The sequence below is a fragment of the Camarhynchus parvulus genome, chromosome 10, assembly GCF_901933205.1.
Source record: "Camarhynchus parvulus chromosome 10, STF_HiC, whole genome shotgun sequence".
In the NCBI taxonomy this organism is placed as follows: Eukaryota; Metazoa; Chordata; class Aves; order Passeriformes; family Thraupidae; genus Camarhynchus; species Camarhynchus parvulus.
Window position 1 is genome coordinate 16,843,334 of NC_044580.1, and position 25,966 is coordinate 16,869,299.

Below are 25,966 nucleotides of genomic sequence, written 5' to 3' on the forward strand. Positions count from 1 at the left end.
AGAATCATTCCCTGCCCCAGCAACATTTTAGCCAGTTTTTGAGGGTCTCCAGGCCTTGTAGAGCCCCAGAAAAGGGATGCAGAGAAGTCCACCTTTTCCTAGTACTGGGGATGTATCTGATACTCATTTGACAGGAAATGACTGGCGTTTGCTTTATTTTCTCTGTTATAAAGCAGAGGGTGGCCATGAAAGCCAAAAGGTGAGGATGGGAAATACTGCACTTCACACTCCCTCCCACCCACTACAGGGGGAATATTCCTCCATTGATCTAATTGCAGGAACTGTTTCTGTAAACAAAAGCCTGTTTGGAGCCTCCCATATAAATAGCAATCACAACATCTTGCACCATTTTAATGAACTCTGTTTTCCTCACGTCAAATCCATCTCAGGAACATCGGAATCAGAACATTTCCCCAGTGACAGCTCCATCCTTTAAACTCTGCAGATGAGAGAGCACATGGAACAAGCTGTGCTGAGGCAGGATTAAGAGTTACCAGGGTGACACTTTGTAGTTTGGAGGATGCTGACAAGGAGCCTCACAAAAGCACAAGGCCTTCGCTGGAGCTGAAGCGACACAGAGACCCAATTTTCCTCAGCTGTCACTGAAGTGGCAAAGAAGATTGTAAATTGCCCCTCCCCAGGTCTTTCACTCTATTATCTGTGCATTACAGCTGAATTCCTAGGGGCAGGATGTGGCCTCTGGCAGCAGGGATTTACCTTGGAAGGAGGGATGCTCCACACCTCCACCTTGGAAGTGCTGAAGGTCTTCACTTTCCCTTCTATCAAGGTCTCCAACATGTTTCTTCCCACAGAGAAGGAGAAATAACTGTGGCAGCAAAAGCCTTTAGCAGTTTTTAATTTGCCCACCACTGGTTGACAACGTCAGGTTTCTTCCCCTTTTTCTGCAGGTGCAAATGAATTAATGTGTCCACATATTTGCAGGAATCAAGTGATTCTCAATGGTCCACTGAGTGCTGGAAGCCAGCCACAATACTTCAAGATCTGTCTCAGAAATTACTTGCCCAAACTTTGCCCCTTTAAGCATCCCCTGCCCTAGCCAAAAATTTCCTTGCTCAACTGCAGATCTACCATATATATACAGCCAATGGAGAGGTAAATCCCCCAGCCTGGAAAGCTGTCCCACATCTAGAGAGATTTACTTATGGTGTTTTCTCAAAAAAACCAGAGATTTTTCATAAAAGCAGAGATTCAGCATTTACTGTTTCCAATGGCGGAATAATAAAAATTTATGAACGCAGTTGCAGCAAGAAAGCAGTCAGACTGTCAGTGAGAGATGACAAGATGCTGAGAGTTGGACATTTGGCTGGACACCCACAGTGGACCCCTGGGAGCTGGTTTAGTCCGGCTCCGTGTGGATCTCAGTGTCACCCGGGGTTTTTAGGACAACAGTGACATCAGAGGGAGAAAAAGCCTCGTAAACCACAGGAAGGTAGCTCTTCCCAGAAGCACAGTGGTTTCCCTCATAAAGGAACAGCAGGTGTTAGAGTGTCACCGAGGGACTTGACTTCGACCACAAAGCCAAGAAACTCAAGTGCCTTTAGTAAATCTCGGCTTCTCAGTGACCTCTGAGGGAGCAAATCTGCCAAGGCTAAATTGGCTGACTTTTAGGCCAAAGCCAACGATTTATCTGTGTTGGTTAGGCTCAAATCCTGGAGGCTTTACTGAGATTAGAAGAAAACTTGCTCAGCAGAGAGCAAAGCAGCAGCCAGAACTTGGCCTTTCTGAGGGCAGGGAGGTGCAGTTCTGTGGGAAGGCTTTGGGAAGGGTGACACAGAGCAGCGAAGGAGTTGCAGTGCCCAGAGCAGGTCAGTGTGGTACATCTGTGCCCTGATCCCAGCTGTGTGGGGCTTGTGCCAAATTCCAGTCCTTTCCATGCGAGAACTTTGGTTGGGAGTGGTCCTAAGGGGCAACCATGGAGGTGGGGAGCTGTGCTGCCTTGTGTGAAGCAGCAAATCTCTGCAGAACTCCCAGTGCTGCAGCTCTGGGTGAAATAGAAATGTGTGTGTGTCAGAGCGGGAGAGAAGAATGCCTGGGGAGATGAGAAAGGCTGAAATGAGTCACTCCTTGTCTTTTTTGTCTAATTTGGTAGATAATACAGGGTGTGATGCTTCACTGCCTCCTCGCTGAGTTCCAGGCAGTCAATGAAAGGATCCAGCTGGATCCAGCCCTTATATGGTGCAAAATGAGGCCGGGAGAAGCGGGCACAGGGACACGCAGGCTGCAGGCACCTCGGCCCCGAGGTGAGATGTTCTTCTGCTGGGCAAAGGTTTATGGTTGTGACAGGAAGCCAAAATTGGAGGTGTTCCACTTAAAAGTACTGTTATGAAGTGGCATTTGACACTTTATATAAACATAAGCCCAGCCACGGTGCAGTAACAGCAGCAGGTGATGGCAAAGAGGGTAAATCCAGAAATCCCTTGTGGGGAGCAGAGCAGCCGGGGCTGTGCTGGGAGCACAGGATGAGCCCCAACAAGGAGGAGGAGGAGAATGACAAGGAAAGGGGATCAGGAGAGCAATGCTGGGAGCTCCTTAGCAGGGGTGGGCTCCTGACTAAACAGGGCCCTGTTCTCTGAGCAAAATTTGGCTCCCTCTGCTTGACTTTACTTCCCAAGCCTGGCCTTGCTCCCTGAACGGGACTCAGCTCCCTGAGCTCGACTTTTCTTCCCGAGCCTGGCTTTGTTCCCTTAGAAAGGCTTTGCTCTCTGAACGAGGCTTTGCTCCCCGAGCGGGACTTGGCTCCTTAAACCGGGCTCTGGTCCTTAAGCCGGGCTCAGATTCCCGCCCAGGAATTTGGCGGGAGCCGCCAGGAACCGGCAGGGGGCGCCACGGAGCAGAGGGGCGGGGCCAGGGGCGGGGCTGATTATCCGGGGGCGGGGCCAGGGCTGAGGGCCGGGGCCTGTCCCGGTGCCGCGCACACCCCGCTGCTCCCGCCGCAGCCGCGCACCGCCCGCAGCCCCGGGGCCACCGCGCCCCGACCCCCGCGGCTCAGCAAGATGTGGCGGCGCTGGGAACCGGGATGGGACGAGAAGAGAGAGTTGCAGGAGCTCAACTCCCGCCTGCGGGTCTTCGTGACCCGCGTGCGGGAGCTGGAGGAGGAGAACCGCTTTCTGGCGCGGGAGCTGGCGGAGCTGCGGGAGCAGGAGCTGATCGGGCTCCAGGTGCCCGAGCAGGAGCTGGCCTGGCTGCGGATGCAGCTGGAGGAGCTGAGCCGGGCGAAGCTGGAAGCGGAGCTGGAGCGGGACGGGCTGCGGCGGGAGCTGGAGGAGCTGCGGGCGCTGGGCGCGGAGGTGCTGGGGATGCGGCGGCGCCTGGAGCCCGAACTGGCCGGGCAGCGGGCGCTGCTGGAGCGGCTCCGGGGCGAGTGCGTGGCCCTGGAGGAGCTGCTGCTGGAGCTGCAGGCCGAGCACGGGCACATGGCGGAGCGGCAGCGGCGGGAGGCGGTGGAGATGCGGGAGCTGCGGCTGAACCTGGCCGCCCTGCCGCCCCCCTTGGCCGGGCTGAGCCTGGAGGAGCTGGAGGAGACCTACGAGATGCTGCTCAACCAGAGCTGCCGGGAGACCCTGCTGCGCTACCAGGAGCAGATCCAGGTGCTGCAGGAGCAGGAGGCGCTGCGCAACCGGGAGAACCTGGAGCTGCTGCGGGAGGAGAGCCGGCAGTGCCGGCAGCACCTGGAGGATCTGCACCGCCAGGGCCAGGAGCTGGTCGCGCTGCGGGAGCGGCTGGAGCAGGAGATGCTGGCCCTGCAGGACCGCCACGGCGCCGAGCTGGAGGAGTACCAGGTGGGTGGCACATGGGCCCCGCTCCCGGGACTCTTCCGCTTCCCCTGACGCTCCTGTCACTCGCGTTTTCCCTTCAGTTCCGATCCATGGCGCGATGTGAGCCCGAGTTTCCCGTCCCTGCTCCTCGCTCTGCCCCGGGAGCTGCTAAAGCCGCTCTCCCTCGGTGTGGTCCGGGCGTTCCCACCCCGCTTTCCCTCCTGGCAGTGGGATCTCCCCAGGCTGAAGGAGGAGGTGGCCCAGCAGGAGCCTTTTGCTGCCGGGCCCGTCTCTGTGTGGGGCAGGGAGTCCCTCAGAGCCCCGGGGTTTGGGGAGCGCTGGGTGGGAAGGGTGTGACTCAGAAGGGGGACAGTGACCCTGGGGACATCATCCTGGTGACAGGTGCTCCCTTCCCAACCTGCCCTCGGCAGGTGGCCAAGAGCATGGAGCAGGCAAACGGCCCTGCCAGGCTCCTGGCAGGCTTGGCAGGAGCGCTTGGGACACGGAGCAGTCCCTGGGAGCAAATGAACCGTGGGACACGGCCTTGAGGCTTCAGGGGGGCCTGTCCTCATCACAGAAATAATCCGGAATTTCTTCCTCTTTTACATCCATCCCAGTGTGCCGTGAACCTCGGGAAAATCTTGTGGTCCCCAGCGTAGTTAAGAAAACTTTGTGTAAAGGCGAGAAGATGTTGGAGGTGGATGCTGGAGGTGTCATACAGGGGTTAGAGCATGTGCAGCTGGGGGTTTGTTTGTTGGATGATGTTCGGTGTGATGTGTGATCCCCGCGTGTGGGAGGGGATCAGCTCCTGCCGGAACAGCGGAGTATCCGCTCATCCAGCTCGGAGGGCAGAGCACATATTAGATCATGCAGCCCATCCATCCATTTCCTGAGGGCAACATTTCTTTTGTTCATTGTTAGACCCTTTATTAACACCCTGCTGGAGCTCGGTGTGTGCCCGAACCCCGTGTTTGCCCAGCTTTGTGCAGATTATGGAGATGCTGGCAGCTGGGAGGGGACTGGGACCTGTGGCTGTGTGCGTGTCTGGTTTTTGTACTCTGCTGGATTGTTTGGAAGCTGCATAGTTTGCAGATGCTGTGAACTGAGACAGATTAGGTATGTAAGAAGTAATTGGAAAGGCTCTTAACTTTTAATTTTTTTTTTCCGTTTTTGACAGGACAATTCATTCTGACAGTCACATATGTAAACGTTCCCAAAGCAGTAGAAGATGACATATATAAATCCCTCATTAATTAAATCTATCCAACAGGCAACTGAAAATGTAAAGAAGAAATAAATCTCTTCATTTTTTCCATTTTATATTTAAAGTTTCTTAGCTTTCCAAAACATGACCTTCTAGCTCTCTATATTTTTATTAGGGGTTTATAATGAGAGTTATCATTGCTCAAACTGAAAACCTCTAAATATGGAGTAAAGAGAGGTTTTTGTGTAGCTTGCTGTCCATGCCACAAGTTTTTCTCTACAGTCAGTGAGAATGGCTTTTATTTAACTTTTTCAGCTCAGGTGTTTTTAAACCAGTTATCTCTGTATCTGGTTGTATTTTCAAAGACTTTTCTTTGAAAGAGCAACTGGAGAAACCCATTGTAGATGACAGCAATCTATTGCAGAAGTCAAATACTCAAAATCAATGGATGCCCTTGAATGGTCCTGATGCAATGCTCCAAAATGGATTGTTATTTTGACACCAACATCACAGACTTCTCTGGTACTCTCATGAATGTTTGGCATCTTTAGATTTTACAGGAAAAAATCGTTTCAAATCTTAGTAATAAAGGAAGAAGACAAAAGTGTGTTGAAAATATCTGCCCATTTTCACCGGAAATGAAATATTACCTAGATATATATTCAAATATGTCATAGGATTTATTAATTCTGAAGGGTGTTGTGTTTGGTTTTAATGAGAAATGCCTTTTTGCAGTTGCCAGTCTCCGGTACATGAGAAATAAAATCTTTTGCTCACATCCAGGAAGAAAAATTATGGAATGCGTAGGAGCAGCTGTTTCAGGTTCCGTTCTTGGGATCAAAGTTGGTTCTTTTCCCACTCATTTCTCTTACCGGTTGAAGTATGTTCAGCATGGGTTTTAAACTGCTCTTTAAAAAGCATCAATTTCATGCTTATTTATTGTAGAGTGTCATGTAGAAATGATACGTATGTACAGATTAAAGTCAAGTTATTATTGTTCATTGCAGCTGCAATGGCAATTAGATTTATTCATATTTTCCATATATCATCCAGTTGCCTTATATGTTCATCTTTGCCTCCTGAACTGCCCTTATCCTCACTGAAGCTTTCAGCAGTGTTAAATAGAAAAAAGTATTTGGAGTTATAATGCAGCTGAACCAGGCAGGCAGTAAATCATACACTGGAAAATTTTCCCTGGTCCTGAGTGCTAAAGGGATGAACTCAGTAGGTCTCTTCCTTCCATAATTTTAGCTGTGTGCTATGAGAATACTGATGCAAAAACTCCTGGTGGTTTGAAAGCCCTGAATTATTTGGATGTAAAACCATCCATGGCCCATTCTGCTGCTCTGAAACAAGGCAGATATTTTTAACTGGTAAGAGTTGAGTTTAGGATCAGTTCCTGTGTCAGTGCTGTGAGCTCGAGAGAAGGGGAAAACATCTTGTCAAATGCACATTTAATGTTGATATGTCGTGTGCCTTTCTCTGTGTAGCAGTTTCAAGCCAGGCAAGTGCAGGGTGAGTTCCTCCCCTGCTGAGCCATGAATGAGCTATGGGATCAGTAAATAGTTCCAGATGGAAAGGGCTGGGGCCTGGAATCCTCTATTCCCTCAGTAGGTACAGCTTGGACAACCCAAGTAAATTCTTTCCCCCCTGCTGCCCTTCTAAAATTTCCCAGTGCTGCCTGGAAAGGAGCACATGAAGGGTGAGAAAACAGTTTCTATTCCTTTACTTAGTCCTAGCAGGACGTCACAGGGATTTGGGGGCTGTGATTGATGTGGCTGGGAAGCAGATCTTTCCAAGAGAGTCCTGTGTGAAGAAAACACCAGATCTGCCAAGTAGAGGTTACCTTTTGCAAAATGGGTTTGTTGGCTCACAATCTGCTGGACTTTGATGGATTAGTTTCTGTGCTTTTTGGTGTGCTTGGAGACAGGACTTGAGGCCAGTTGTCTTCTGCTTTATGTTTGAGCATCAGGGATGGAGGGCTGGGTGTCTGGCTGTCTGCCACCCAGTCTATAGAGTGTCTGCTCCCACTGGAATTAATTCCTTTGGAACTGCTGCACAGCTGGCTGGGCTGTGTGGCCCCTTATGGTAATCATGAACTCCAGCTCTCGGATCCCCAGTGCTCTCCAGCCCCATGGGCAGAATCCAGGTGGGTTTTCAAACCCAGACTGGAGAACCTGGGTGTGAGGGACTGAAGCTCCTGTGTTCTTGGATAGGTTTGAACAGCCCCTGTCTTTCAGAGCTCCCCATACTCTGTAGTCCAGTGTAGAAATTTCCTGTATGGATTTTTCTGGGACTGCATTTTAAAGCTCTGCACATGTATAGGTTATTCTGTGTTTAATTGTGCAGGCAAGAAACATCTGAATCATTTAACTTTTGTATCAGAGCTCTTAGGGATTGGTTTTCTTCTGCACCTTCTGCTGACTCTTGGTTCTGTTGCACCCTGGCCATTCTTGCTGGGTAACCTTTTCCTTTTAAAAGCAGTACTTGTACTTTTCTTCCCTTCTCACCTCGGGATTTTCCATTGTGTCTGTGCTGTCCTTGAGCAGGATTGTTCCCTCAGAGCTGCTGAAGGTCTGCCTGGCCATGGGATGGTGCCTCCCCTGGGGTCTGCAGGAGGCTCTTGGGGGGTTTGTGGTGCTCTTTCATGCAGATATGATTTGTCTTCTGCCATAAAAGGGGAATTTTAAGTACGCTGAAGACTGTAGGCAAGGATTGTCATGTCAAGGGAAACATCAGTGTAATCATTTAGCAAGAGCTGCAAAGGCAAATGAAGACTGAAATTAATGTGTTACATAGAGAGCTGTACCCACGTGTATAGGCAAATACAGGCAGCTTCCTGCATAGAGCTTTCTTTTTAGTTTTACTTAAAAACCCCAAAACTATTAATGTTTGACATGCCAGCACTTTATATTCTTAGTTTGTACTTCTGCCTAGCACATCATGCTGGCATTAACAGCAGAGTCCCCTGCTGTATCTTCATTTTTATGCTATTGCTCATACTGTGATACTGGAGCACTTGCTGCCTATAAGTGATATATTTTGAATTTTTTAAAACTAAACCATCAGTGCCTTGATTTTGCAGTTTGATTGCAAAGCAGTTTTCAGGATGAAATCTAAAATACACTGTTGTGAATTCCTGTTTAGTGTTGTACACGTGTATGAGGTTTTGCTCTGTAAATGACATTTCAGAGTTCCTGCATAGTGCAGAGTGACGTGAACAAAACACAATTTGACCTTTGTTGATGTTTAATTTCTGTCTTCCCAGCCCCCAGAACAAAGTGCAATCTATATCATATTAGTTAGCAAGGTTAGATTTGGTATTAATATATATATATATGACAGTTGACCCTTCATGTGAGAGGTAACACCAGTGATTAAAGCTTTCTACTTTTTTCTTCCTTCTGCCATTTAGTGCAAATATATATAACCTTTTATATTTATTCGTGCTGCATAAGGTCATATATAGCTATTGACATGAAAATAAGCAATATTTTATCCATCTTCTGAGCAGCAGTTAGGACAGAGCTGGGTGGGCCTCAAAGCAGGTGTCCAAATACTGCAGAAAACTTGAAGGAATCACTGGAGGTTCATCTTTTACCTTGCGGACACTGTGAGTGTCTTCAGATGCTCTAATTCCAAATCTGGTTTGAACCCACACATCTGTGGAACGGAAAATACTGGTTAGCTTCTCATGGCAAAGTAATTGCTGAAATTTCTGATCTCAAGTGTGATTTAAGTGTGTCTTAAAATGAGTCACATATAAGTCTTATAAAGAAGTGTATTTTCCTTGCTATGTGTGCTTAATAACTTTTGCACAGGGCATCTGAATGGGTTAAACTGAAATAATTTAACCAGTTTAGTAAGGAATAAAATGAACTTAGCATAAAACTTGCTTCAGGAGCAATTTATTTCAGCTTGTATATGGGGATATCATGGAGCTGATTTCTTCTGGTTTTTGAAGTGATAGAGAATTGATGTACTTTTGTATAAGTTTTTTTAAGTTAAAATTTTTATGTTTTAAGGCATTGAAGTGTACAGATTTTTATGTTCTTTCAAAACTGAGAATAATTTGTTTCTTTTCAGAGAATAATTGATGCCCTGGAAGAAGAGAAGCAGTTCCTGACCATGTCAATCACAGATTACCTGAGGGACTACCAAGAGCTCCTGCAGGTGAAAGCAGGCCTCATCCTTGAAATTGAAACCTACAGGTGAGATTTGTGATCACACTGTTATCTAGACAGAGGATAACTTAAATCTCTTTTTATAGATATGGGAGCCCCACTCATCCTCTTTCCAGCATTTAAAATATAAACAGTGACTTTGGGAGTCTTAAGGCTCTAAAGCCAATATAATTCATAGGAATCCTGTTAACTTGGTACAAATATAGTGTTATGTAAGAAACCTTCTTAGTCCTGGTCGAGTGGATATCAGATTGATGGGGATTTTGGGGGCAATACTTGGTTACAAGCTGAGGAGACAATATCCCTAAATTGCAATCAATAAAACTTGAGGTTATGTAGTTGCCATCAACTTACATGGCACATTTCGTTGCTTAAATATTTGGATTAGTGACCACCTGCAGCACTGATGTAAGCAGTGAGTTCCCCATCCTTGCTGCAGTTGCAGGATAGTGGGAAGATAACAGAAAAGTCTTTTTGATTAAGTCCTGGCTTTCTCCATCCTTAATTTGTTATGAAAGCATGTTTAGATCAAGTGGGAGATAAGAGCAAACAACATCTCTGCTAATGAATCTTCAGGACTGTACCTCTCTCTAGCCACTAAATAGTTGTGGGGTTGAAAATCCAAGACTCATGATGTACATGGCACAAAACTGATTTGGAATGAAAAAAATCCTAAATAACCCAAAACTGATGAACTGGAGGAAGACCCTTCCTTCTTGTAAAGATGATGTGTTTTTTCTACAAATAGCACAATATTTTCAACAAATTTCATTGAGATACTGATCTTCAAATACCGAGAGATGTGCAATTATTATTGAGCAAAGGGATAATTTGTGAAAATTTAATGTGAGACTACTTCTGCTACTTCTGTATTTTTTTAAGGAGACTGCCTCTGTCATTAATTACACTGGGTGCATTATTAATATTCAACCTGTGTAAATAGATGGGGTATTTGCAGTTAAATATAATACATGCTTCTGTGTCCTAAAGCATTAATGCTGTGTCCTGAGTGTGAACCAGTAAGTCTGGATAAAAATAGCACCAGCTGAGTTATGGGTGAGGTGTGTGGGCTATCAGTCCACTGATGCATTTGAAATTTAATTTCAGTTGCATAACTGAAAATATGGGAAACTTGAAATAACTTCTGAGGAGCTTGATAAGGAGTAGTGAGCAGAGAATGTCTTCATGAAGGAGCACCAGCAGTCTGTTCAAGATGCCTTGTCTGCAAGGAGGCACAGACCAAGGCTGGTTTCTGGAGGAGATAAAATCACAGACAGTGGGAGACAAGTAATCTGCAGTCACTTGATAAGAGACAGTGTGTTGCTTGATGTTTGTTGGTGGAGTGGGATCCCTGTGATCCTTGGAAAGCCAGCAGTGTCTGGAGCATTCCTGTGGAAGTGGTAGCCAGCTGTGATCCTTATCTGTGTGTGTTAATTCTGTTAACTTTGCTAAAAAACATGATTCTTCTGAATTTAATCCCAGCTCTGTTGTTGACTTTCGCTGCTGTCATTAAACTTTCTCCCTTGGTTTATTCATCTGCAAAACAGGATTAGCACTGTCACAATAACGGAATTATCAGAGTTGTTTTTGATTAGTATTCATCCAGAACTAGGAATGATAATGCCCAGATATTCTATTGTTTGAAAACCTTGTATACCCATGAAATTCTGGAATTTCTCCACAGTTGTATCACTGAGCCTTATTGGTTTGTCTAAGTATTTCCCTGCCCTGGTTAATGAAAGGAGAACAATTCAGCATCACCTGCAGTGTGTTTGTTGTCCAGTTCAGAAGCTCCTTAATCCGTAGGATTTCTTCATCTGATGGATGTGAATGCAGCTTGGGTTCCTGATGGCCTTGGCAAGGCAGATGTCAGTGGAAAAATAAGCATCTGCCCTCTGAAGATGAGATAAGAATAAGAGAATAGGCCTTGCTACAGATAAAAACCTTCCAATGCCAGCAAACAAACTTCTTTTAAACTATCAGAAGCTGAAAGGCAATTGCTTTGTGGTTTTACATTTATGCAGTTTTACCTAGTCCCCTTCTCTTCTTTTTCTCCCTTTATTCAAGAAAATAGTTCCTTCCTTCTTGCATGTCTCTGTGTGGAAGGGGACCCAGTCCATAAACTCAAGTAGGAGAATTCTGGACAGCTCACTCATGTGCTTTTGCAAATCCTGTTCCTCTCCCAGATCTTTTTACCTGTGGAAAAAAGGGCATGTGAGCACAGCTTCAGTTGGTTTTCACAGAGGATGCTGGCATATACCCTGGCTTATGCATAGTGGAAACAAAAGGCACCAGTTCACACTCAGTCCAGCATCCTGAACTTTCCATGGAGAGCTTCCCACCAAGGCCCTGGCATTTCCTTTCCTCCTGGCCCTATAGGTTAAGGGTGTGGTAGCTGGTCTTGGAGCCTTTTACCTCCTGTGTTTTCTCTTTGTTTCACAACTCCTTCAGTTCTCTTGCAAGGTCAGTTCTTTCCATTAGTCACCATTGCTCCTGGGGTGGGAAGAAGGATCACTGCTGCAAGGAACACCCTTCCTTAAGGTCCAAGTGTATTTCCTCTCTGACTCTGCTCACCCTTCCTGCTCTGGGAGCCGAGATTCACTCAGGAAGAGAAGTATGTGGCTTTGCAGAGTTACACCTCATGGGAATATTCATTCTTAAGCCCTTTTCTCACTGTTGAAGTAAATATTTATCAAGTGTCTCACAGTTTTGTTCTGTATCCTTGGAACCCTTCAAAACCACAGCTACTTAACTATGCTTAGGTTTTATTTCCAGAGAGAAGTGGTGAATTAGTTACCCTGTAAAACTCTTGATTTTAAAAGGAGATAGAAGACCTGCCTAGAAACTGAATTACTCTCAGGCCTTTCTCCTTAGCTAGCAGAAACTTCTCTTCACATAGCAGAGACTGCCCAGAGCCTGTACCAATACGTTCAGGAGCTTTTCTGTCCTCTCTAAAATACGTTGCTGAAGGGTAAAATATTTCACTTCGTAATTCCAGTGTCATACAGGTGTTCTGTTCAGGGAATTTAATATGCAGTTATCGGCTGTTCTTCACACTCCTCATCCTCCCATCCTGGGAGGATGGAAAAAGGATGTGGAATGGCCTTGACCCACCTTCCTGGAGAGGTGGGATTTTTTTTAACTCCTTAGCAAATACCCAGAATAGAGAGGATGAGTTTTTATGGCTTGCTGGCCAACTGTCCTATCTGAGATTTTGTAGTTTTGTTTTCTTGTTTTTGTAGTTGAAATGAAGTCATTACTGTCCTGAATGCCCATAATAAAATTTGCACTACATCCTTTTGTTCTCTCTCCCCACCCCAACCACTTTATCTCCTCCTCCTGCTCTCATGGACTGGTTGTTTCTGCTGTCATCCAGCACAGGCTGACGAGCATGTCCCTGCTAACTTTAGATAAATGACATTAATAATGAGATGAGCTAACGGTGCAGTTGGATTATTTTCTGGTAACACTTAAATTAAGTGTTAACAAAATAGGAGTATATGTCATCTGGGACTTGATTTCCAGGAAGTAGCTGACATGGTTATTTTTTTTTAGAAGAGTGCTGCTTGGGGAAATTTTTTTTTTTTATTATTACTATGAGTGCTTAAAAGTTCATACAGTTGAAATTAATTCTTTGGGCAGTTTAAGTTTAAAAGCAGACTTTACCACCAAGAGGCTATTATTAGGAAAGGATGCAGAGGAATAGAGAAGCAAAATGACTTGCATAAGCTCAAGCTATGGTCGAGCTGAGCAGCACAAGCTGAGTTTGCTGGCTCAGTACAGTACACTGCCCTTTCTCGTGCCAGTTTAGTAAGCCAAGCTCAGTTTAACATTTTCTTGGTTTCTGATAAGCATGAGGTCATACATATTATGAAGTGCCCAGTAAAATACTGATTCTCTGTCCAGTTTTACAGAGGTTTCAGGAAGCTTTGCCTTTCACTTTCAGTAGTAACACTTCAGATCCAGCTTTTCTGTGGGCTGCTGCCCTTTGCCATATACAGTTACCTCCTGGAACTTATTTTTAGTGACTTCATACGTTGCTGCAGCAACTGAACAACTGTTGTTTTAACAGCAGCCAGAAATCCTTAGTCAAACTCCCCACATTCCTGCTTTCCTTCGTCATGGTTAACACTTTCACTGCCAGCTCCTGGATGTGTTTCTGCAGCGTCACCACCGGCTTCTCTGGCAGGTCTGTCAGAGAAATTTATTTGGCACTCACTGGCTTCATCAGATCAGATGTTTGGTCTTGGGAGCATTACATGTGTTGAAGGGATCTAATTCCTCTGAAGCTTCTCTCAGCATGGAGAAAGATAAATTGCTTTTACTGTGAGTTTTTGCAACTCACAAAATAGAAGGAAAGATGCCCATCTGAGCCTCTTTTAGGTAGTTCTAACCCAGCTTTTCTTCTGGATCTAGACAAATCCATCAAGGCCAAGGAAACCTTGCTAATGATATTTTGCTAGTGCCAAAGTGGTCAGTCATGGGAAGTGTGAAATATACAGGTGATGCTTAAAACACCTGCTTTGTTAGTTTTGACCTGAATGTCCAGCAGAGCTGTTTGTACCCCAGTCCTAAGTGGCTTTCAGCTCCTGCCCCAGGGAGGCAGAAGCCTTGGCTATCACAGTCCTCCAGCCTAACTCTTGCCAGCTTTGATGTTGCAGCTGTGTCTTATCAGTGCAGAACATCTGGCATTCCCAAACCCAGAAATGCTCTAACTGGCTGGTAGGAGCAGCATAAACCCACCCAAGTTACTGTGCTGCCTGTAACCTTGCCCAGGGAATGACCTGATGTAGCATTTCCAGGCTGCTGCCCCAGCACTTGCTGGAAGTGTGGGAGCTGTTGGAGTGTCACTGCCAAAAGGGACAGGGGCAGACAGAGAGGGCATTAAAGGAAACCAAGCAGTTTCTGACACAGAGAATTTCCCTACTCCTTTTTTGTGAAATGTGTTGTGCTGATTTACAATGGAATAGGAACCAGGAATGGTTAATTTAACACTGTAAATTTTCTCCAGCACTGTGTTTGATAGCAGAAGTTATACTTTCCTTCATTTTTCATTTCAAAATGATAGAACTTGCAAATCCTCCTGTAACAGTTCCCTCATATCACACTTCAACACCACCTTTACTGCTCTTTTACAAACAGGAAGGTTGCTGTCATTTTTTTTTTCATTTTTGCATTTTCTTTGTAAAACATCTTGTCCAGAGAAGCTGTGGCTGCCCCATCCCTGGAAATGTTCCAAGCCAGGTTGGATGGGACTTGGAGCAACCTGGAATAGTGGAATGTGGCAACTACAGGATAATTGTTTCCATTTCTAAGACTTCTAAATGTAAAATATTATGCTTATTGTTCCCAGTATTTTAATGAAATGCCCTTTGTGTTTTGCAGAGCTTTGTTAGAAGGGGAGAGCAAGCCGTGGATTATATGGAGAGAAGAGTATGCAGGGAAACTGCCTCAAGGTAAAATATGAATATTTTAAAATTAATTTTGAATTAAATTAAATACAACTGGAAATTATTATGTTATACTGTTATGTTCCTGATGTATATTTTTATGGGTGTATTGCAAAGTGAATATTGAATTAGTTTTGAGTGTTAATATTTTAAATCAACATATTGCTCTTCTATGTGAGATACCTTATAAAATCATGGCTTGAGTGGAGGACGTAGGGAGTGATGTTTTGTAGCTCTAAAGAACTTTGGGATGCCTATAGGTCTTAAGAGAGTTCTGAAGTATAAAGCAAGAGGTGTTTAAAGGAACATGTAGTTAAAAATATGGAGTTCATCATCCTGAGGCGCTGTGAGTGGTAAAAAGTTCACATGGTTTAAAGAGGTATCTTAACAGAGTAATGAAAGACAAATCAAAGACTTACTAAACATAAAGATACCATTTCTATCTTAGGAGCTGCAAATCTCTGGAGGCTGTGAGAGTATACAAGGGAAGTATCACTATTTACTTGCCCTGTTCTTATACTCTTCCCTGTGTATCTACTCTTGGTCCCTGCAAACAGGGTTTTAGATAAGATGGACCTTCACTGTGGCCATTGCCATTAATAACAGAATTAATCTGGATAATACTCAGGAGTTTAACAATGTGTGGTCATTACTGTAGTCCCAGAAGACATTTGAAGGCTGTGTGTGTAGCAGGAAATGCAAGAGGCTCAGGCTGAAATGCTCACAGAGCTTTGCCTGTGCTGTTAAATTGTGAGCACTGTGCCTGCATCTGGACAGCGGAGTTTGGGTCTGGACTAGCCAGTACTTCTGCAGACAGTGCTCAGCATATTCACAGAATAGGGAAGGAAATACAGAAATAATACAGGAGACACTACCAAAAGTCAGAGGAAGTGTGGTAGCTTTTTAGGAGTGAGAGATGTGAGTGGTGCAGTACTGGTTGGTTTTAACTGTCAGATATACCTGGTACATTGTATTAATTTCTATACACAGAGCCTAAAAGGTTCTTTGTTTCTCTCCCTTGTTGTGCTTTACTGTGTGGCTATGAAGGGTTGTATTTGTGTTTGCAGTTTCTAGCATGTGGTGGCAGGTGTGACATTTCATGTCAGTATGAACTAAGAAACTTCAGGGCACTTAGGCTAATGAAGCAAAAAACCCAGCCTGTGATATCAGCATACATTATTTAATAAGAAGTTGTAAATGAACATCAGTATAAATGTAAAAAGTGTAATTCCTCAGTAAATGCCACAATACCCAGTAGTGCACAACAGGTAAAATTAGCAAGATCTTGCAACTTGAGGAAAAGCTTTGCTTTCAGCTTTAATGTAATTTATGCACAGACTTAATTAACAAGCAAAACCTGCAGGAATGCCTGTACAAAGCTCCACTGAAAATGAAGACATTATTTCTTTCATAAAACATAGTGCATGTTTTCATAGTTCATGCCCTCTATTTGATGATATTTTAAATACAAACCATTATTTTAATGCTTGGTCACCTGTGCTCTCTTTGCAGATATTATAAACACTTTGTATAACTACACTGATATTTACTCTACTTATCAAGAAAGTAATAGAAGTAAAGCTTCACCAGCTCCCAGGATCACTGACACGAGGCACAGAATGCCAGTGACAAATATGAGCAGCTCTGCACATTACTCAGCCCACTCCACACTGGCTGGATCACACACAACAACGGGGGGAAGAACTTTTGGAAGGGACCTGCTGGGTTCAACATATCGCCCTTCAACGACTGTCACAAAGGATGAAAGGATTGTAACAGACCACAAAGAACTAAGAACATTTACTCCAGACTACAGTAGCTGGAGAAGCACTGAAATGCAGCAAAAGAGGATTCCAGAAAGGAAGAAAACAGAAGTTACAACTTCATCCACAGTATCTTTTTCGAAAGAATCAGCACATGCTGAAAGATCAGACAAGGACCACAAGCCTGATGCTGAAAGAAGTAAACCAGGCTTCACCAGATTTCCAGCTTATGAGCTGATTACCAATGCAAAACCAACTAAATATGAAGAAACTATAATTGAAACTCGGACCACACTAAAAGACAAAAGAGGAGGCAGCAAGCCAACAGATGAGAAGACGTCTCTGCTGAAAGAAAAAGATAAGCTGGAGAAACAAACAAAGGATGAGAGAAAGAAAACTGATGAGAAATCTTTTATAGAAGAAACTGTTGATTTTGGGAGGAAGACCGAGCAGAAAAAATATATCCATGAGGAAGTTACCCAGAAGGTAACAGGGAGTGATATTTCTGCTGCAAAAACTTTGAAAAGTGAAGCAACCAAAAAAGATGCAACTGTGACCTCGGAATCAAGAAGCAAAGATGTCATTGAGATACCAATCAGCATTGAAAGGCCTGTTCCTGACAAAGGGCCTCAGAGAAATAAAGAAATAAGGGTACAAGGTGTTAAAACGTCCATAGGAAGAGAAACAGATGAACATGTAACTCAGTCTGCTGAAACTCACCAAGTGAGGATTTCAGAAGCAGAGTCCAGTCTGGAAGATCAAGAGCAAATTAGGGATGGGAGCCATAAAATGGGAGCTCTGCCAACTGAAAGCATAGCAGAGAATATTGTTGCTGACATTCTTAAAAGTTTCACACAGTCTTCTAGTTCACAGATGTCAACAGACACCAAAGTGACCTATTTTGATAAGAAAGAACAAGAAGATGAAGGGAAAATTAAGACTGAGTTCACAGTGCAGTCTCAAGTTCAAGAAGACATAGCTATTTCTGATGAAGGTGACTTAGGACATCTATCAAACCAAGATGTTAGAAAAGTGATTCGAGAGGGCGTTGAGGGGACTCCTTCCAAGGAGGAGATAGAAGATATTGTCCATCATGGGCTGAAAGGAAGCGAGAGCGGAAAGAACGTGTCTGTGAATGTGGAGATTGTAGAGGAGCCACTGGATTACACCGCCGATGAAAGGACTGATTTTTCAACACCTTTCCAAGTAGAAGAAGTGGAGGATTCATTCCCTGAGAGGGAGAGGCGTTATGGTGAGGAGGAACAAAACGTCACCTTCACGTATGAAGATGTCAAAAAGAAGAAACCGCGCCATGAGAGCTTCACTCACGTGGAAGAAGTAATCGAGGAAGATGACTCACCTATTGAACAGAAATATTTTGTATCTGTTCCTGATGAGCATCCTATTATTAATGAAAAAGATGATGACTCAGTCTATGGGCAAATTCATATTGAAGAAGAATCAACTATTAAATATTCTTGGCAAGATGAATTTTTGCAAGGCACACAAAGTAAGAGAGAGGAAGGTGCAAGGTCTCCAGAAGAAACCTACAAAGTGGTGGGGGAGGAAGCGAGTGCCCATATTTTAAAAGAGCATCCTGAAGGTGAAAGATCCCATGTTGAATCCATTGTTATTGAAAAGGAAATTAAAATTCCCCATGAATTCCAGACTTCAATAAAAGGGCTTTTATCCAAGGAAACAAAAGACCCTAAACATCAGTTGAAGGAAGCTTTGGAGCAGTTGGAGGGCAGTCTCCCAGAAAGTGTGAAAGAGGAGCTCTCTGCATTAACAAAAGACAGCAAAGTGGATGCTAGTAACTTGGCATTTGATATCAAAAAAGTTGATCAGAAGGAGGAGGGGGGCTCAGTCACCATTGTCGCTGAAGTCAATCTGTCCCAGACCCTTAATACTGATGAATTTGATGTAGATCAGCTTGGTGAAGTAATCACAAGTGAGAAGGAGAAGGCAACAATACACTCCCTGAAGAAAGAGAGCTCGGATAGGAGCAGTGTAGAAGTTTCTTCCCACAGTGACAAATACACTCCTTTTGCTGACCAAGAGATCTACAGCTCCTCCATGACGAGGCGGAGTGGTGGCACTGGCTATCATGCCACTGAAAGGGTCGTTTATGACGGTTCGGTTTCGGAAACTGCAGATTATGGAGAGGCCTCTCACTCATCACACTCAGCTGATGAGACCAAGTCCCAGAGGCGCGTCAGGGTTGGCCCAGCAGAAGTCCAGGGGTTTGAGCAGGTCCTGTATGAAGGGCCTGGTTCTGAAACGCTGGAGCTCAGTGCCTCAGAAGATCTTGTTCAGAGAGAGGGGCTGTCAGAATTCAGCCAGTCTGTGAAGCACTTCAAACTGGGCCCCAAGGAAATCAAAACCACAGAACAAGTCATTTTTACAGGCCCTATTACTACAGTTGTAGAAGAGATGGATTCTGGAAATCTTTCTCAGAAGGTCTCAACAGACTTCAGCAGGACCACAAGACGTGTCACAGTAGGATCAAGTCAAGTGACTGAAGAAGTCTCTTTTGAGGGGTTGGGTTCGGACTCTCTGGCACTCAATAGCTCCGATGGCCTTTCCCAGGCTGAAGGGGCTGTGGATGTCAGCAGATCCATGAGGCACTTCAGGCTGGGCCCAAAAGAGGTTCACACTGAGCATGTTATCTTTGAAGGACCCATCTCCGGTAAAGTGGAGGTCAGCAGCACGAGGGACTTCTCACAGGCAGAAAGTTCAGTCAGACAAATCCAGATGGGTCCCCAGGGATTTATGACAGCTGAAGAGATCATCTACCAGGGGCCTGTCTCTGAGCACACAGAAATCACTGAACTGGAAGACCAGACCCTTTCAGGAGGCTCAAGAGCCTTCAGGCACGTTAAAATAAGTCCTGCAGGAACTCATGCTGAGGAAATCGTCTTCTCAGGACCCATTGCTGGAGTGGTGGAAGATCTTTCACAAATAGCAGAGTCATCTGAGAGCAGCAGCTCTGTGAAGCATATTAAAGTAGGCTCCAGGGAAACAGCTTACACTTTCCAAATGGATGTTTCCAATATGAGTGGAACATCTGCAGTGAAGAGTGGAGAACAGCAAGGGGCAAGGCTGGTGTCCAGCAAGCAAGAGCCTTCTGCTGGGCAGCCGCAGGTCATCGTTGAAAGCAACCAGCTTGCAGGGAATGAAAGCACAAGAAGTGGCTACGTTCTCTCCAGTTTTTCCCAAGATCAGGGTGAAAAGGTGGTGGAACAGTCATTTTTTGATCAAACTGTGCAGTTGCAAAGAACGGTCGGCCAAAGGTCAGATACTTCCGAAGAGAAGAAAGTCGCTTTTGTCTACCTGGACCATGAGGAGGAAGATGATGAGGAGAATGATAATGATGGACAGTGGTTCTGAAAGGACTCTCTGATGAAGCCTACATAGCAGTTTATTTATACCTATTTTATATTATCCTTTTTTTTTAAGAGAAAAAAAGGGATGGGGAAACACTCAAAATATTTAGATTATTAATGGTGGACTGAGAAGTGTTGAATTTAAGCCTCTATTCAGCACATTTTATTTTATTGGAAATTTTATTTTTGGGAGAGATCATGCTATTAATATTTTTCCTCAGAGTTCTGTGTCTAATATTTTCAGATTTTTCTACCCATAGAAACAGGAATTTGCTACTGGGGAATTCAGAGGATTCTATTTTTTTTTTGTTTGTTTTATAGCACATCTATTAAATGTGTGCTTGAATAGGACTTTTCAAATTATTTTTTTCTTAATACTGTATTCTACTTGGTTACTACAATATTACTATGCAATTCTATTTGAATCTCAAGCTACTAACCACAAATTTAACAGAATATGAGACTAATGAGTGGTAGTAGCTGATTTTCAGTTCCATTTCTGTGTGCTTATATGCAATACCTAATGCATACATTATAAGAGACAGTTATTACAGGTATAAAATTAAGTATGATCCTGTAGGATCAAACTAAGCATAGCAAGAATTGACAAAAATGACATTATTTTTATAGCTTGAATGCAGTGCAAAAAAGAAAGAGGTAACACTGAGGTAAGAATTTCTCACAGTATTCCAGGTGAGAAATAGTGAATTTTATGGTTAGACAGTAGTATATTTAATATATCTCTAAAATGAAAACAAATTTAAAAACTAGACTGGATAGTGTTCCCACTGAGGTAAGGAGAACTCCTTACAGATGCAGTGGCTGTGTACATTAGCAACCTCAACTTACTTTGCAGTTTATGGGTTACCTGATACTAGGTATTGCTAAAGGCAAGTGTGAAGTGTCAAACATGATTACATAGTGCCTAATTTCCTAACACAGTGAAATTAGCTGATATGTGTCCTGTTAGAAGGAAATTTACAAATGACATTGATGACAATTATGATCATTGTGTGTCAGCTCATTCCCAGATAATCCTTTGTTTACAAACAAGATGTCCTCTTCAATGACTCCCCCTGCAAACCCAACCTGAGATTTGAATTTGTTTTTCTTCCTTTGTTTTTTTCCTCTGAATGTAACATGTGCCTTAGGCCAAAGTTGCCTTCTACTTAAATCGTTTGCAAATAAGCTAATTTCACTTGAATTGCACATTGGTTGAATGAAGGACATAATTTCAGTTTATAATTCAGTGACTTTATAAGTTCAGCTTGGAAGCCAGCACAGCACCACTGGCTGGCCTGACCTGGGCGGTGCTGGCAGTAACAAAAACAGCAGCCAAAAAATTGTCACTGGGGTAAGGAATGCCATACTGGACACGTATGGAAGTAACAAACAGAGGTGAGAAGCTGCTGTTTCTGCACACACACGCTCACAAACACAAGCACACACTCACTCACTGTGCCCACCTCTGCAGAGCAGACACACACCTGGCTGGGGGTGGCTGAGCAGCGCCAGCCCGGCCAGTGCTGACTCCCAGATTTTCTTCCTGTGGTTATGTAAGCCTAGTTTTGTGTGTGCTGATCCATCTTAGAATCCAGTTAGACTATCTTAGTCTGGCATGACTAGTCACTTTTCAGATTCCTTACTATTAACAGAAGTAGATTTCTCAAAGCTGACTGCTGCTTTATACTATGAATGTAAATGCAAAGCTGAGAAGCTCCGTGCTGACTGACATATCCTGCTCTCTCAGATATAGGACAGTTTAATCCATGTGTGCCTTAGTTTTACTAAGTTTGAAACTGTACAAAGCTATTAATGTTCCAAAGATTAACTCATGAGGTTTATCTGCACTGCAAAATTTTCTGAATGTTTTCCTCATTTTGTCTGGAATCATTTGTTGAAATTGGAAGTTCCACCAACAGCTGGAAAATGATTAGGAAACTGAGTTGTGTAGAAGCACTAAAGGCATGTAATCTAAGCTTATTTATACTGTTCACTGTGTAATAGATAATATTTTTTTCAAAATTATTCCTATATGCTCAGAAAAGAGCTTGTGCTTCCATTTATAAATAGGATGTTGATTATTATCAAACTTCTAATCTCATCCTATATTTTTGTTTCCTTAGTTTACAGTATGATTTTAAAGGTGGCAACATCTCTGTGTTTAATAATCATGTATAAGCCAGAATTTTCCAGCTAGGTGCCATACTGCCAGTAATCAGATTCTGTACTTCAAGTATCAAATAACTGCATGAAGGAAGAAGTCAGGTCTGTAGTAAGCAACAGAGGTAAAAATAATGAGGTAAGTTTTCTTGGAATTTCATTCAAGACTTACCATTCTCTGTACAAGAATATCTGCAGAAAATATATTTAGCAACCAACAAGAAGCTACTTACAATGCCAAGCCCATTTTTGAATACATTGTGGAATCTTTGACAGATTCAGGTGCTCCTTAGGAACAATGATGCCAAAACTGTTCTGTTTATCTTCACCTGCTGAGAGGATTATAAGGTAAGGTGAGGGAATAAACCAGTGAGGAGCAAGTGACTCATAAAATGTAGGTGCCCTTAGCATTGAAGGATTTAAAAAAATTAAAATCAGTGTTGCTTCCACTGAGGCAACAACAGCTCTTCAGAATTTCCTTTGCATATCACTGTCAGATGCAGTAGGTTATGCCAAGATACATTTCTGTTTTGATAGTCTGGAGGAAAAATTTGTTCAGTGAACTTTATTTAAGAGCAGGATTTTAATCAATTATTGGGAAGCTGGGTTATTGTAGAGTACTGGAAATGTGCATTAGCATGACTTTTAAAAGATTTTAACATTTCAGGCACAGTTCATTTGCATGAAGAAAGGCTGTGAAAACAAAGTTGCCTCACATAAAAAAATTCAAGTTTTAAAAAGGTTTTAATATAAGCAACCCATTTTCCACTTAGTTCCTATTAACCTGAGACATTTAGACATAATGGTAACTTTTGGATAATTCTACCTTCAGACAGCAGAGTGTATTTAGGTGGACAGACATATCCAGCACCCTCGTGGCTGCATGTGCAGAACTGGGGCTGTAGGTCCATGAATTACTAATGAGAGCAAGCATAACCTACTCCCTGGTGTACTAACTCACCCAAGGTGATCACTTTCTGCATAAGAATTATATCCTGTGGCTGAGCAGGTTGGTGACACACCCTCAGTCAGCATGCACTTCTGAAGCTTACTCATATTATGCTTTTTATTAAATAGAAATAAAAACTTTACTGCTGAGTTTGGATTAAACAAAACGCTTTTCAAATATAATTAGTATTTTGGGGAGGGTAAAAACTCTGTATTTCTATGCTGATATAGACCAGAAGTGGGGCACTGTTCTTTCAAATGTGTAAACCACTGGTCTAGGAAGCAAATAGAGCATGGAAGATCAAGAAGGATGTGTGAGATAGCGAGAGCTCTGTGCTGCTGATGTTTGTGAACAGCAGGTGTTTCAAAAGACGGTCAGAATGTTGAACCTGGGTTTGTTGATGTCAGCTGTGTGAAACTTTGCAGGCAGCTTGTGTTCTGGTCGTTTGCAATGAAACTGCGTTTTTTGTGGTGGTATAAGCTTTGTGATTTTACACTTTTTCACTCTTGAGTATTAAACAATGAAAATCAATGCAGATGTTTCTCTTTCTTCCTGTCTGATGTTTTTAAGGCTGCACTGTCCAAGAAAAAGGACTTAATGTCTGTAAATACCTTTCTCTCAGGCTGGGCTAATTTTGGTTCAAAGCATGAACCTAATTTTTCATTCCAGCAAAGATTCACCTCTTTCAGGCTGATAATAGAAATGATGGCAGAACATGGCATATTCCTTATTCCAACTGCCCACAGCACGTGGGGACCAGCAGTGGTTGTGGAGCCACAGGTAGTGGGAGAGGCAGAGTATAAAGCAACACAGAAAGTGGAATTCCTTGAGATTTCAGCATCATAATTGTCCTTGGAGCCTGGACTTGACCAAGGTATGTCTTAACTTTTACCCTTTTCTAGTAAAGAAAACTGTTTTACACCCATTTAAATCTTTAATGGAAAATAGTTTTATATATAAAAATACACACACACACACATATATATATTTAAATGGTACCCCTCAGTGTACTGTAAAGTTCCTCTTTCTTTTTAACCATGCAACTGATTTGTAATGAAAATATCACTCATACTTTTAACCCAGTTTTCTCTTAATTAAAGAAATGGGTCAGAATGAGATTTTATGTGAAAGAGTGAGACTTTCTGAAGAGATCCTCCATTTTTTATACGCTGAGAAAAAAGCACACATTCTCCATATATTGCAAAACAGGGAAGAAAATATCTGAAAGTACTGTCTAAATCACAGCATAATCTGAAGATGGTTAAGTGATCAGCAAAATAGTTTCCACTGGAAATGGCCTCTGTCAGAAAAAGTATGTTTTCAGGCTCTATTAAGTGAATCAGTATTGCTGTTAAAACTCTCAATGGTGAAGATCTGATTTCTCTGAAACTTGATGTGTTTCTCTGAGAAGGAATGGCACTCAAAATGGTTTGGTTTTCAGTACATCAAAATTTCAGTTTCCTGGTTTTGACAACTTGTCAGTTGTGATAACTTTTAAAGATGCACTGAAAATATGGGGGTGTCTCAGTATTCTGAAAAGGAGAGTTTAAAATTAAGTGGAAATAAAAGATGTTTGTTCATACTCCAAATTTAAATGGTTTAAAAGGTAAAACTCTTTTTCCTGATCTATCTCTGCAACCAACAAAATAACAAGCAACCTTTTCTTCAGCTAGGAAAAACTCTGGGTTTTGCAAGATGTCATCTCCAGCTATTGGGTTATCCCAAACCACTGGTACTGGTTTTGATTTCCATTTCCAAATGATAACGTGAGGTTGGTGTGGCAGGAATTTACTGCTGGAATCACACCTGCTTGGTCAAGTTTTTCCAGGTGAGAAAGTTAAGAGATGCTGAACCCTAATACTAGGTAGAATTTGCTTCACTTTTTATATACCTGATAGGAAAAGCAATACACTGTAACCAAAATGCTTCTGACATGCTGAAACTTCTATTTTCCTCTTCCTGCTATTTGTCATGATGTGATTTTGGTCAGGAGTCAGAGGGGGACTCATGGTGGGTTGATGTTTCAGTGTTTTGGTCTGTGTTATTTGACCTTTGCTTTGTCAGCCTTTTTGTGGCCCTGCAGAACAGGCAGGGAGGTACAGGCTGTTATTTTCAGCTCAAGGCTGTTTGCCACTTTAGTTTAGTTTTGTAGAGTGTGCCTGTAGGAGACCCAGCTACTTAATATAAATTTTTAAAAAGAAAACTCTGCATAATTGGAAACTGCAGCTTCAGATTGGTTGAGTTTTCTCTTAATTTTGGCTTTACTTTCACTTAATGCCATTGTTCCATCCTGTGAAAACACAGAGATGCTCTATGACCGGCTCTGCCACAATTTGCTGTTATCACTTAAGCAGAGGAATTAACCAAGAAGATCAGTGATGGCAGTGGTGGCACGAATCAAATCTCTTCAGGCAGTGGCTGCTAAATCAGTGACACATCTGACATTTAGTGGAGGAAAAAGCCCAAGGAGTGAGTGAGCAATCTGAGCTGCTGCCCGGGGAACTTTCCAACAGTTTGACTCATCTGTCTTTTCCATCAGGCATTTGTGTGACTCCCTGTGCCTAAATATCTCTGAGAAGTGCAAAGGAATAGAGATTCTAACAGGATGCAAGAAGATGCTCAGCCAAGAAGGGATCTAATTAAAACCTTGCTCTGAATATGTCAGTGGTTTCTCAAGTTGCTGTCAGTCCTTTTTTGTTGTGGGTGCCAAATGAGATTTGGCAGTGAAGGTAATACAATGTACAATTCTATGATACAGATTTCTTAGGCTCTCACTAGAGTAAACTGATAGAGAAAATTCAAATACATGTATTTCTTCCTAGTATATACAGATGAAAAATAGTGTTACTCTGAGTAACACTGTAATTGTACAATAATGCCTTGACATCAGTCTTTGCTAAACATCTGTTTCTGTGAAGAGGGGAAGGGTTAAAGTTTGGAATTCCTATAACCTAAGAACTGCCTATATTATAAAGATGCCTTAATGCTAGATAAGCTGGACCTTTGCAGAATTTATTTATTCCATATGATCCTGTTTCACTGCATGGTAAATAATTTGGTGGGTTGGATAGCTGGCAGTCTATTCTGTCCT

The 25,966-nt window shown here is 43.1% G+C and overlaps 1 protein-coding gene across 1 annotated transcript; it reads left to right on the forward strand.

Moving 5' to 3' along the window:
* Nucleotides 1–2,946: 2,946 nt before the first annotated feature.
* Nucleotides 2,947–23,497, forward strand: SYNM (synemin). The gene is made up of 4 exons (XM_030955573.1): nucleotides 2,947–3,800; nucleotides 9,067–9,191; nucleotides 14,550–14,620; nucleotides 16,127–23,497. Exons 1-4 carry the CDS (start codon nucleotides 3,015–3,017, stop codon nucleotides 19,765–19,767), a joined length of 4,623 nt encoding a protein of 1,540 aa, XP_030811433.1. The 5' UTR covers nucleotides 2,947–3,014; the 3' UTR covers nucleotides 19,768–23,497.
* Nucleotides 23,498–25,966: the final 2,469 nt, after the last annotated feature.